Below are 14,039 nucleotides of genomic sequence, written 5' to 3' on the forward strand. Positions count from 1 at the left end.
TAGTTTCACATTGCAGGTCAAAATACAACAATTAGTTACCATTTAAGATAAAAAGGCTAGTTCTAATTAAAACAAATTGCTAAAGTATTTACATTATAAGCCATAGAGCTTATACTCAACATTTCTAGGTGAAAACTGCATCCATATTGTCCATGCTGTAAGTTGCAAAAGTTTGTGAGATTTTCTGAATGTTTTTGCAGTACATAAACCTTTAAAGAAAAAAGTTAAAAGGGCAAATATACACGATTTACTAGCAAACAGTATTAAACTAACTGCAAAAAGTGTGCGAGATGCTATTTTGCACGTTTTTGCATTGTTTTCTGCATTTATTTACCAGTGCAAGGTGTCAATTTATAGTAAAAAAAATAACAACAAACTAAATAAAGTGTACAGTTCGGGGCCATCTCACAGAAGTGGGATACATTTTTTAATACATCACTTAAATGCAATACTAATATAGCACACTGGTATCACTTCAGTAAAGTAAACTTTATTACTAGACATGCGAAACATCTTGGGCTTTACTACAGTTGAACATGTCTAGCCGTCTTTTAATCAGGTGTCTGCTGTTTTGATTTTTCTTTCTGATATTAGTATCTATGTTTACCAGTCTAAGTTAGTCAGCTAAACGCACAACAATCAACAACAACAACAAAAAACCAACCACCTCACTTACTCTATTTGCGCACCGTGAGCCACAAGGGCACTTATGGAATCCACACTACCAGACCGTGCTGCTTTATGAATAGGAGTTTCACCAACATAATCCTGCAAAGACAAACTACATTTTGTCAAGCATAATAATCTTTCTAAAAATGACAGTCTTTTTACATTATTCATTTTAATTAAGAAAGCAGATAAAATAAAAGCAGCATTTATTAGCTAGCAAATATATCAGGTACTTTATGAAATGTTTTCTGCAGTAGGCTCTTACATACTTTAAGTATTTAGCAAGAAACAATTATAAAGGCATGAATCTCACATGATGAGCCTTTATCGAACAACTAGATTATCGAAGTCATATGCAGCAAAATTTGTTAGAAAAGATCAACACGTGATACTGTAACAAGTTACAGTAACATTTATCTCCCAGCATTTTAATTCCCCAGTACCCTGCACTTTGCAAGCCATCTTGAATTCAGAAGCAAGATGCAAGGTATGTGGGACTGCTACTACTTTGAGATCCTGCTGTCACTTGGTACTGTATGGCACAATAAATACTCACCAGGTGAGAGCTATCTATGCGTACCTCTGCAGTAACATAAGCATGCCCAGAGCTCACAGGACAGGTCAGATCTCTCCTAAGATAGGCACATTTGACTTATGTGTTCTACATACCATTGCTTTCTGTGTAACCTTTACTCATTTAAATTCCATTAGTGCTAACTAATACATTCAATCACTTCAACTTTTTATATTAAATGCAAATGTAATAAGAACAGAGTATTCTTTACAGGTCCTCTACCCAGCTTCACAGGTAAGAGGGAAAAATCTACGCAATTTTATATATGCAATTGGTAAGTAGCAGGTGAATTCCGTGCATCGTGACCTACAGGATAGAGGTGAAATTCAGTACTTGCAATTAAATTAATAATTTATTATTAACTTAATAATTTTACTTAACGTTAATAGTAACTAAGTAGTAGGAAACAGAAGAATGTGAAATGAAACACAGCTTTGAGGTAGCAAGTAAATGTTCAGTTACTGTTTTGTTACATTTTATCACAGTCCTCAACATTTCCATTGCATAGCAAGTTTTTTGTTCTTCTTCCTTTTTTCCACTATTCTTCTTTTACTGAAACATCAATACCAGCTTTACTAAGTCAGCAGTCTATACACAGAATGGTGGCCCATGCTTAGCTCTGCACTACTGGCTACACTGGCAGCTCTGAGACATGAGTATACTGAGACATGAGTATATTCAAAAAAGGATCACACCACCATCTTGACGTAAGGAACTAAGCACTGGAAATTTTCCACCAAGTTTCTGAGAAATTCAGTCGCATTTTCTAGACCATGTAAATGTAACTTGGAACGAAGGAAGGAAATTTGGATTATGTTCCATATATTCAATTTGCTAATTATGAATTTTATTTATTTATTTTAACACATTACAAACTCATGGAAGATAAACAAGTTTATCACTGTTTAAGACACATATTCAGCCCCAGCAAGGAACAGTCATGGAACAAGAAAAGGTTTACCTTCTTATTAAATTAAGGATAATTGCTGAGGTTGGCAAAGAGTTTAGAGACAGAAAAGAACAGAAAACTTCTTGTAGTCCTTAGTTATTAGGAAAGAGTGATAAATTCCTTCTTCCAAAACAGCTGTATCTCATGAATCGAAGACAGCTTAAGATGGTGAGGCACAGGGACAGGCTGCCCAAGAAACTCAGGATGCTCCATCCCTAGAGGTATTCAAGGCCAGGTTGGATGGGGCCCTGGGCAGCCTGACCCGGTGGCTGACAACACCGCTCACAGCATATCAGTTGGAAATAGATGATCCTTAAGACCACTTGCAAGCTTTGTGCTTTATAACTAACTTTGTATCATTTATTTTATTTATAGCTTTTCTAGAAGTTACAGAAGACTGATAATCCCAATGGAAGACAATTTTATTAACTATATGGAAACTCATCTGGCATTAATGCATCCAGAAAGATTTTTTTTATGGTGCAGTAAAATTTCCCATCATGGCACCTGTCATCAATTGCACCACTTTGTTATTGTTTCCATTCCCCATTTCTGTTAAACAGATTTAAAAGAAAATAATTTCTTTTTTATACTTCTTTTTCATTGCTCAGCATTAGTATTTATAGTCTCACCTTTAATTTAAAACGATACTCATCAATACAAAGTTCAGTTTAGGACAAGTCAGCTCACCTTGCCAATGCATATGATGAAGATGACAAAAACCTCTACTCGTTCAACAAATCTAATATGTTGCCCACAGTAAAAGCTAAACCAAATTATGAAGTACTGCTGCTGGGAAGTGTTAAAAGGATGAGAAAGGACCTTTGCAAAATGCTCCTTACCACAACATTATGAGAATAAGCTGTGTTTATTAGTTGCTCTAAACTTGTCACCAATAACCAGAAAAAACATCAGTGTCTCAGAATGTATGTCTTGAGAAGGACTTCTTTCAATCACTAGCCCAGAAAAAGCACACACTTCCTTGAAGCTAAGGAATTGAGAAAATAATTTGAGAATAAAATGCATGGATTTAGATTGTAATAGCTTTTTTTTTTTCCTTCAAATTACAACACCTATTTTCTATATTTACTAACATTAATTATCTTCTTCTGAAGTTCTCCTGTGGAACCACAACTATTTGCTCTCCCTATTGTCTAACATAGTTTCCTACATAGCTTTGTAAAGGAATTCTCTTTGGGTTATAAGCTATACTGAGAGGAAAAAAAAAAAAAAAAAAAGAGGGTTTCCACTACAAAACAGCTGTAGTTTATGTATTTTTTTTTTAACAGATTAAAAAAAAGAGGAAGAAGCACTCTACACGACTGAAAGCAACTTTGTTGACTGAACAATTGGAGTGGATGGCACTGAACAGAAAATGCAGTAAGATAGAGGTTTTTCTAAGAACACTGTCAAAATTAAATTTTGGGGTCCTCATTTACCCTTCTTATGTAGCACTGTACCAACTGACCAGACTTCTCTCATAATCCAGAAGTCACATAGCAAACAGATGTACAGGAAAAAATGTTTCCTAGTATTAACACAGCATTCAAGATAATACAAATTTGTTTGCTTCTGTGAAGATGATATTTTGTGTGCAGTGCTTCTGAACAGATGGAAGTGTCACAAGGCACCATAAACACACTTCCACACACTTTCCACAACTCACTGTCACACTACATCCTCCTCCGTCCCCTTGGAGGAGTGCTACTTTTATTTTGCAAAGACAAAGCTTTTCTCCTTTATTCAGCTCGGAGACATACTAGATTACATTTGATGTTTTTCATTTTACTGACTAGCTATACAGGTTAATTCCTTACTTTGCATTTATAAATGTGTCTAGGAAAACTTTTGTTTCTGTTGATTATTTTTTCCTTCAGTGAATTCATCTCAGCTTGGTTAATCAGTTTGCCTTTTGGTACAATGCTGCTTAGCCTCAAAAGACACATCCTTCATAAATCTCTCCTCAGACTCTGAGTTTCTCCAGACTTCTAGAAGTTTTTATTTGTTCATCAGTTCATTTTGTAATACTTCCTCCCCTTCAATTTCCCCCAGTTCTGTCTTTTTAGAATACAAATTTGTTGGTGTTACAACATTCCAGTTGAACTTGGAGTAGAAAGTGGAAAATTTGCTCCTGAATGATTCAGTTAATTTCACCTCTCATACATTTACTTCCCTTCCTTCTAAAAGTTACTTACCTGCTATATATTTTTTTTTCTTAAAGCTCTCCCATGCACACTTATACTGAAGGGTTTCGAACTACACAAGCAGTTGTATAATGCTTCTGGTACACATTTAAGACATAGAAGCACTATTTTACCTGACAAGAAAACCAATACCATCCCTTATTCAATTGATTCAATTTCAAAAGCCTGTATCTGACCACATTCCCCAAACGTGGTCAGATTTGCTAGGCCTAGAAATCTAACTAACCTGTCTGAAGCCAGAAACCAAAAGTTGGGAAGATTGAACTTTTTCCCACGTTCTTCAATAAGATTTGCTTTGAATCCATGATTGTTTTACCTTCTGGATTTTCAGTACAGACGAGAAATAATGGATTTTTTTTAATCTGGATTTAATCCAGCAGGCATAGACGGTTAACAAAGCTGCTAAAACACATAAGAAATGACTTTTTCCCTCCTCATCAAGGATATTAGTATGTTTACAGTTGTTGCCAGTATAGATGTCTACATTTCCTTTATCTGTCTGCCCTCACTACCAAATTATGATAACTAGTGGGACGAAAAGTTAACATCATCTGTAAGGATGCAGTATTTCTTAGCCCTTCCCCTTAAGGCAGGCCACATGACATTCTTCTGTTTATTTTTGCCAATTATGGAAGGTAACACAGAAGAAACATTTGATATACCGAGGTCAGAGGGAAAATATACTTGAATGAAATAAGAGGCTTTTATCAGAAAAAACTTATGAATATCTGCTGCATTATCTTGCACAACAGCACAGAATCAGTCTGCATTCTGACGTGGATAAAAACAAACAAAAAAAAGGGAAGTAGCAGCATAATTGCTTTGCACTGTTAGAGTGAACTAAAGCAGGCAGGAAGCTAAATGCAAGTTTTGACTCACAATATTAAGAACTATTAGTAGGCACTGCTCATTGAATAGAAAAAGAAATAACTTCCTGTTGTGTCCAGTGGCAGGCAGAAACAGGCAGGATCACTGCTTGGCTCTTTGGCTTTCTCTGACCCTTAGTGGGTAAGGGACAGCAGGGTATAACTGCCCACCAATCAAGGAGAGGGAAAAAAAAAAAAAAAAATGATTCTAGCCAGCACATACAGTTAAACAAGAGGGCTGGACATCATGGGATATACTCACAGAAATTACTTTGGAGAGCAAGGTAGAGTTGGGACAAGCAGATTTCAGCATTTATCCTTCATTGCTGCCCAGGACCTGTCTCAGACAACTGCCACCAGCATTAAGATATGCATTTTAATGTTTTCCTAAACTTCATGGCAGGCAGTATGAGCTACAATACTTCAGGGTAAATAAAAGGAAAACATGCACGCAAGTTCTACTGAGTACCAGAGCTTTACATTAGGACTGGGAGACTCGAGTGGATTCCTTTTCAGAAGCTATCCTTTTCTTTTTCCAGACGTGATTGGTTAGTCTGTAGCCAGTGACCAGGAGTCAGTTTGGAAGGGAAGTTTTACTAGTTTAAATATCAAGTATTCCCCGATCTTTCTCAGCATGTGTTTTGTATCCAGTGTCCATGGAACACTTGTCCTCACACAAGCATTAGCCAGTGACTATGTCTGTTTGAAGTACAGCATCAGTCAGCGAGCTGGAAGGAATAAACAGAATACACATCAGGAAATAGCGCTCCAAAACCTCAAGTGTGAGTGGAAGCCCCAGATGATCACCTCAAAGAGCTTGCAATTAAGTAAAATCATATATTAAGCAGTGCAAATCAAACAAGAATAGCAGGTTTTTGACTGCAATTCTATAAACATCTTGAAGGAACTGTGGAGAGCAAAGCATGCACTATGCTTTACACACTCGTGTGAAACATCACAAGTATCCGTGGGCTTCTTTTGCTGCAGGTATCACAAAAGTAAACTATCTAGCTTTGAGTGCTCATGCATGTGAAACCAGTGTGACTGACCAGATGCATCTTAATAAAGAGCTATTTTTGTTTCTACTGTCATTCTAACTACTGAGACACCCTCCATCATCAAATCAAACCTAAAATTTCTTCCTATTGTTCAATTAATATTTTGTGGAAGCAAAAAAGGAGTTTTTACAGAAGTATAACTTGATCCTACTATTATCAACAACATACGCAGCTTCCCACAATATCAACTCTCAAGTGCTGTTCATGCTGGTATCCTCTATCTGTAAACACCTAAATTTGCCTTTCAAAGTCTGTAGGATACTATCAGCACTATTTCATTTGAAAAATTCAGAATCACATTATTTCTTCCTCCTCTACTGTTTAGATTTGCTCTTGTAACTGGCTACCAATTTTTAAAGACTCCTGAGTCACTGGCTAGTCACCAGAACTAGCCTCCTCTAGGTGGGATGAATTACCAGTCTATTTTTAAACTGCACATCATACTGTCTTCTGCTTCCCTTACAATCATCTGTGCATTGCCCTCAGTCCACAGATAGCTCTCTGCATTCCTCTCTTCTTGAGAGCTAGCTGCTATTTTCCTCTTGCTTTTTTTTTTTTTTTTTTAAATAACCTCACACTGTAGATGTTCCAGGAGAACATCTAGAAGATATTGTTCTAGAACAGTGGTTCTTCAGCTCCATTTCAGCCTTACTGGTCAGTTCTTCTCCTTATCCACAGATGGAAACTTTCATTCTTCTCATTCATTCTCATTCATTCTTTTCTTCTCATTTGGAAGATATCTGTATACATCTTTACTCTGTGCATGCCATGTCTCCTCTCTAATCACAGTTTCTTTACATTCTTACCTGGACTCCAGATGCATTTCTAGTTCTTGTATTTTCTCTTCTGAAGATTCTACCACTATGCAGCAATAACTTATGCAATAAGTTACTTTTGTCAGGTATCAAGGAGAAGATGCCATCTATAGCCTCTGCATCCCGTCACCTTCATTGTTTCTACAATTCTCCTGGTGTCTCACAGCTGTTCTCAATGCACCAGCCTTCTTTTCTGAAAACTCAACACAAACTTCCCCATTTCTTATTTTTGCATAACTTAAAAAAAAAAAAAGCAACTACAGAAATGCAAAGTTCAAGTTCCCCAGCAATCTTAGTTTAACTCTAGGAATAATTGCTCTCATATAAAATCATAAATAATTTTGAGTATTGCTGTAAGGGAACACATTATGTATGCATAGCATACATAATAGATCCATTCAATACTAGAAACGTTTTCTCCAACAGTATACTATTTTTAAGCACTTGATTCTGTTACCATACCAGAGCATGAAAGCCCTTTACAAGAACTTTATGATATTAATGCACTCTGCTATCAAATAAATCAATATCTATAACCATGGTAACAGTAATAGAAAATTATCAATTAAGAAAAACTACACATGTATTCACTATTTGTTAGTAAAGAGCATGTTTCTGATCTACCTGCAGAAGTTATTAGAAGAGCTTTAGACATAACTTAAAAGATGATATCAGGATGAAACCAAACACATCTTACAGTAAGTCATGTCTTTGAAAGATGTCACTAGTTAGATATCTGACTAGTCATCAAGGACCCCAAAGGTCTCATGGCTCCATAGGCAATGATGAATTAACTGGCTAACTTTCCAACTCTTACATATTAAGATGTATCTCACTAGTCCTTTTTGCTTTTCCCCTCATGTGCATTACAAGATCAGAGCATTGGGTAATGCTGCCAACACCAGAGCAGCATGACACCATTTTGTTCGAGAAGGAGAAAGATATTAGTTCCTAAAACAAATGTTCTCCAGGACTTTAGTGATCTACAACATTTATGAGCCCTTCTCTACTACAGTGACATCTTAATTGTCAGATAAAGGGCTTTATTTGTCTTTTGGAGAGATGTTAAAAATAACCTGTCTGTACATGAATGTAAGGACCACACATACAGCAAGAAGGGACCAAGACACTCCTTACAGAATCATATGCGGACATGAAACACACATTAAATCATACCTGTTTGTTTATGTTGGCCCCCACTTGGATCAACCAATTCAGGCATTGTGGATGTCCTCCAAAAGCAGCAATGTGGGCTGGTGTTTGAGCAAACCGTGTTGTACTGGCATTTACAGAGGCTCCAGCTCTGACTAACTGCATTAGGCACTCCAGCTTTAAAGACATGAAGGAAGAAAATCCAAAAGCTGTTACACAGATGTACCACAGTTGGCACCTGCCAAATACATAAGTTAAGCCCAGAAAAACTCAACTTACTAGCAAAACCAAGTGATGCAAAACAAGGGAAGACATGAACACTAGGATTTGCCCCCTCCTTCAGCCACACAGCACACCTGAAAAATACTTAATTCTCAACCCCAAAATTCAATTCCAGCATTTATTTTTTGAAATAGGAGAGAGCCCAAGTAATACCTCAGAGCTAACCACAAAAGCTATTTGGTTCACTTCTGTCAGTGAAAAGTTTCTGATCTAGCAAAGCTGCAAATCTGCTATTAAACAGACATTAGCTGATGTTTTGCAAAACAAAGCACTGTTAGGAGATACACAGATATTTCCAGAAGAGTTTAAATGAAAATGCAAGAACGTTTTTACACTTCTTTAATGTTTTTCTGAAGTGAGAGAAGCAGATAATTAATTGCAGCTAATACCATTAATACCATGCTAAAAACCTATGCATGCAATCCATTATTCTCACAGTTTTCTTGTTATGACAGGTGAAGAAATGTTAAAAACAATACTGCATGTTTATGGCAACACCAAAAAAAAAATGATCTCTTTGCTTTGAACAACAACAACAAAAAAATGCAGTGTTGCCAAGCTATATTCTGACTTCTATTTTCCACTGGTATACCAGAAGTATCCAATATCCAGCTACTATATTTAACTGTTTGCAACATAACATTTGTAGAAGCTACCCGAACTACAGCCAGGATGACCTCAACTTTTACAAATAGCCTAAAAAAAAAAAAGTTCCTTTCCTGTCAAATAGTAACATTGCCTTGCTGTAGACAGGAAAGTTCTGCTGCTACAATAAACAGTTTAGTCTAAGCTTCCATTTGTTAGGGTTAAAAACAACCCTCCAAAACAACAAAACAAAAGAAACATCACATTGACTGTGGTCATTGGTTCACATACGATGAAAACCTCCTGGTCAGTGTTTTGCTGTTAAAGAAAATATTTATTAGCTATAGAATAGCTACAAAATAAGCTGTTCATAAAGAAATGATGAAGAAGCATCCAATGGTCAAATGGCAGCTTGATTATGAACTATGGAAGTGTGAATACTACAATTCTAATTTTTTTTTTGGTGCTGTACAATGTCTATTTTTATCAGTAATTATGAGTTACATGTGATTAAAAACATCAATCCTGACAGTATTTTCTACAGATCTGCAGATGTACTGCAGACTTCAACTTTATTTTTCCCCCTACACAATTCAAAGAAACATACTAAGCTTACTCTTTACAAGCAAGATTCCTTTGGATGGTAATCATAGGATCATCACAGAATGGTTTGGGTTGGAAGGGACCTTTAAGATCACGTAGTTCCAATCCCCAGCTATAGGAGGTGTCCCTGCCTGTTAGACCAGGCTGCTCAAAGCCTCATCCAGCCTGGCCTTGAATACTTCCAGGGAGGGGGCATCCACAGCTTCACACTGGGCAACCTGTTCCAGTGTCTCACCACCCTCACAGTAAGGAATTCCTTCCTAATATCTATCTAAATCTATCCTCTTCCAGTTTAAAGCCATTTTCCCTGATCCTGTCACTGCCTGCCCTTATAGAAAGTCCCTCCCCAGCTTTCCTTAGGTTCCTTCAGGTTCTAGAAGGCTGCTATAAGGTCCCCCCCCAAGCCTTCTCTCCTCCAGGCTGAAGAGCCCCAGCTTATCAGTTTAACAAAGCCGTACCATTAACTTACCACAAACTAACTGAACTACTACAATTCTAACAGCTCCACCTCCAGAAATCCCAATACTACTGAAGAAAAAGATAACACTTTCCCCACAACAAACAAGTACATTTGCTAGGGAAAAAAAAAAGTTTCATCATATATTTTTTAGAAGTGCAAAAATTGTGTATTGCTAATGCTAAATTACCCAAATAAATTTTATATTTGTTAACCTTAAGATTTCCCTTAGAGTCTACAACCTAGAATCTCAATATTGCTTAAATCAACCTTTAATAATGACTAAGAACTGTAATGCTGTAATCATTAGAAAGTGATGCGATAGAAAAAGCACCAGCTACCCCAAGAGGCTCCTCTGCTTCAAACAAAAATAAAATCCATGCAGTTTTTAAAACACCAAGCTTTTATTATAATTTGAAAACAATCAGAAACATTACGACTTCAGGAAATAGTTCCTGCACAGAAATAGCTGAATCAAATTACGTAGACACTGTAGCCTGGCAATTGAAAGGGGAAAAGCATTAAAACCAGTGCACCAGTGTCATCCCTCACTGTTTAAATTTGCTTTCTAAAAATGCTACATGATTAATTATAATTAAACTTCATATTTAAACATTCTTTTTGCATAACTTCCACATACTTTTTCCTCGGACTCTTGTAAGTATAGCAGTGAAAATGCATTTGCAATATCATCTACCTGACAGTCATACTCTCCCTCTCCATGGAGCTTTTTTGGGATTTTAACAACAAAGAGAATGTTTCATCCCATTAAAACCTGAAGCAGGGTCTTCTGCAGCACAGCAGTTAGAAGCTCCTACTTCTGACACTATTAAAAGAGCATGGTAAATTACTTGTGCAGAGGAAGAGAAAAACCAATATCCCACTGGAATACTTCTGCTCTGGATCAGGACATATCAGTCTGTATTTTTAAATAACATTTTAGAAGATATTTTCCACTGTACTGCTATACCTAAACTGATTTAACAAAGAAGAAAGACAGGCCTCAATATAAACCATACTATTGGCAAAACGCCAAGGAAGCAATGTGTGGTTTTTATTTATCTGTACCACTTTTGTTCCAGAAGAAACAATGTACTTACTGTTTCACTTCCTATAATGTAAACAGTCAAATGACAAAAATAGAAGGAGGAAGAGAGCACAAGCAAGCAGATAAAACTAAAGAAAACAGAAAGGCACATGCTAGTGGTTACAAAGAACAAAACAAAGGTAAGTGTAAGATATCACAGATGTTCAAACCAGCAAGTAAATTTGAACACGCTGCTATCTAAATCTGTACTGCCTTCTGGAATCAAAAAACAGGCCATACTGTCATTAAATTCCAGATATTGCAACTAGGAATGCTTATCTATCATTTAGAAATGACTCTGCTGCTGTTTCACTTATTGGGTAAGTGTAAGGTCCACAGTCACGTTCCAGAGTAAGTTATGTATTTAAAGTACATAATGTTTTCTTGTTTTAGTCATAGGGTACTATATTTTTATTGATACTAATAATAGATCAGTAATTCCCAATAAAAAGTTGTCATCTTCTGCACATTCACTTCTAACTTCACTCCTAAGTTAATTTTTTTGTTCCTTCCCTACTGCAGTGCATCTACAACTATGTGTAGCAAGGCAGTTCTATGTAGCTTTATTCCAAAGTGATTTTGCATTGTCCTTTGGTGCACAGACTAATGCTGTGCCTGCATGCATGCATGTGTGCAGAAAGGGTTTTAGATGTTACTGCTTACAGCAAGTTGTTCCGCAAGGACTTCTTGCAAAGAGGAACTAAATCAGCTTTGTCATTTCAGCCTCTCACAGGAATGCACTTACAATCGATCGTGCCTGCTGGACTGTGCTGCTGAAGTGTCCCGTATCAGATGAACGGCCATGAAGTTCGGTTGCCATTTAATCTCTTACAGGCAAAGAAAAATCAAGTGAAAACCCCACAAAATCCAATGTAACAAGTAACTCTCAGAAGAAGGAAAAGAATGTCATTTAGTAACTCCTAGTGAATGTTTCAAAAATAGAAGTTTTAAAGCCCCAGTGTTTTGAGATACAGAGAAGCTTCCCATTTGCAATAATGATGATTCCAAATTTTAGAAAAAACATAAATAACATATGACATGCATATAAAAACAGTTACTGTTTCACTTTCGGCCATCATCTATTAGCTGGTGAGAAGTAAAGTCAGTCAAGCATTGTACCTAATTACAGAAATGTAACTTCTCCAGAGCACTGAAACACAGGAGAACATCAGGAAATACTTCTCCCACTGTGAGGTGACTGGTAACTGGAATGGTGTGCAGTCTTCCTCCTTGGAAATCTTCAGAAACCACCTGGACACGATCAACCTGTTCTGGCAGCCCTGCTGCAGCCCAGGGTGTTGGACCAGAAGGACCCACAGGTCCCTTCCCACCTCAGCCACCCTGCAGTTCTGTTGCACAGTCTGACTCAAACATTACTTAACAAGGCTACAAAGCATGCAGGCATCTTTCACACACAAAGTCTACCTAATCTGCCAGAAAGCTTTTTAAAAAGTTTCACTTCACTTGAAAAAAAATAAAATGTTTTCTCTCTAATTTAAATGCAAGAAGTTTTAAGACAAATCTTTACTTTTTGGTGAGGTACCTAGGAGCGAACACAGCAAACAGGGTAGCTTGCACACTGACTTGCTCTCTCTGACAGCTTTCTATGCAAGAATCACTCCAATAGGAAAGAAGGTACACACGATTTACTTATTCCAGGTAGCTAGCAGAAAACTGAAGGTGCTTAAGGAAAACAGAACTGAACATATACTTGAAGGACACTAATGTGACTAACACACAAGTAAAGGATTCCTTTGATATGCTAAAAGAAACAGAGGGCTGGAGCACCTCTCCTATGAAGAAAGGTTGAGGGAACTGGGCTAGCTTACCTTGGAGAAGAGAAGGTTCCGGGGAGACCTCATTAAGGCCTTCCAGTACTTGAAGGGAGTGTATAAACAGGAAGGGGAACGGCTGATAATGAGGGTGGATTGTGATAGGTTAAGGGGGAATGGTGTTGAACTGAGACGGGGAGGTTTAGGTTAGATATTAGGAGGAAGTTTTTCACTCAGAGGGTGGTAACACAGTTGCCCAAGGAGGTTATGGAGGCCCCATCTCTGGAGGCATTCAAGGCCAGGCTGGATGTGGCTCTGGGCAGCCTGGGCTGGTGGTTGGTGACCCTGCACATAGCAGGGGGTTGAAACTAGATCCACTTTGTTTCTGAACACAGAAGATTACTTCCTGGATAGATAAATAGGCTTGGAGTTTTTGTTGTTTTGTCTTTTTTTTTTTTTCTGAGAGACAGTAGGACTACTTAGCTCTGCTTCTAAAATATTTTTTAAGCACTGCAGATGAAATCACTTAACATACAGAACCCATCTCTTCATGTACTTGCCTAAATCATTACACCTGCATGAATACATTGATCTTCCTTCCCTGGCACACCATCAATACACAGCATTAGGAAAAGAAGGGAAAAGAAGAGAGAGCGAGAGCACAGAGCATAAGTCCCTGAAAATCAGGAGGCAGACAAATCACTGAGGAAAAAAAAAATACGCACCCCTAGGCCTGAACGCTGGGTAGGCTGAACGCTTAGAAACAGGGAACGCCCAGCTCAAACAAACACATTAAGGCACCAGTCCTCTTCAGGTTCGAGGTTAGCGATAACACAAGGAAAGGAGGGCGTTTTAGAAAGCTTTGCGTATCTTTTTCCATTCGTAAGGAATTATAAACGCCCGCGTTCGAGCTCGTCAGTCGAACACAGGTAACGAGGAGCTCAGCGTCTTTTAGTACGGCAATAC

The 14,039-nt window shown here is 37.5% G+C and overlaps 1 protein-coding gene across 3 annotated transcripts in view; it reads right to left on the minus strand.

The window, feature by feature from the left end:
- Nucleotides 1-14,039, minus strand: part of ANKRD10 (ankyrin repeat domain 10) — a 34,402-nt gene that overhangs the window by 19,369 nt on the left and 994 nt on the right. For 2 of the 3 annotated variants that reach the window (XM_010728589.3, XM_010728588.3), the window contains exons 2-3: nt 8,312-8,464; nt 677-768 (exon numbers count right to left, since the gene is read on the minus strand). In XM_010728589.3, the coding sequence (XP_010726891.2) occupies nt 677-768; nt 8,312-8,464 (245 nt within the window). Of the gene's footprint in view, nt 1-676; nt 769-8,311; nt 8,465-13,798; nt 13,935-14,039 lie in introns of those variants that run through there. The other variant, XM_085215527.1, reaches the window with a different exon arrangement.

This window comes from Meleagris gallopavo, chromosome 1 (assembly GCF_905368555.1).
Source record: "Meleagris gallopavo chromosome 1, MGAL_WU_HG_1.1, whole genome shotgun sequence".
NCBI lineage: Eukaryota > Metazoa > Chordata > Aves > Galliformes > Phasianidae > Meleagris > Meleagris gallopavo.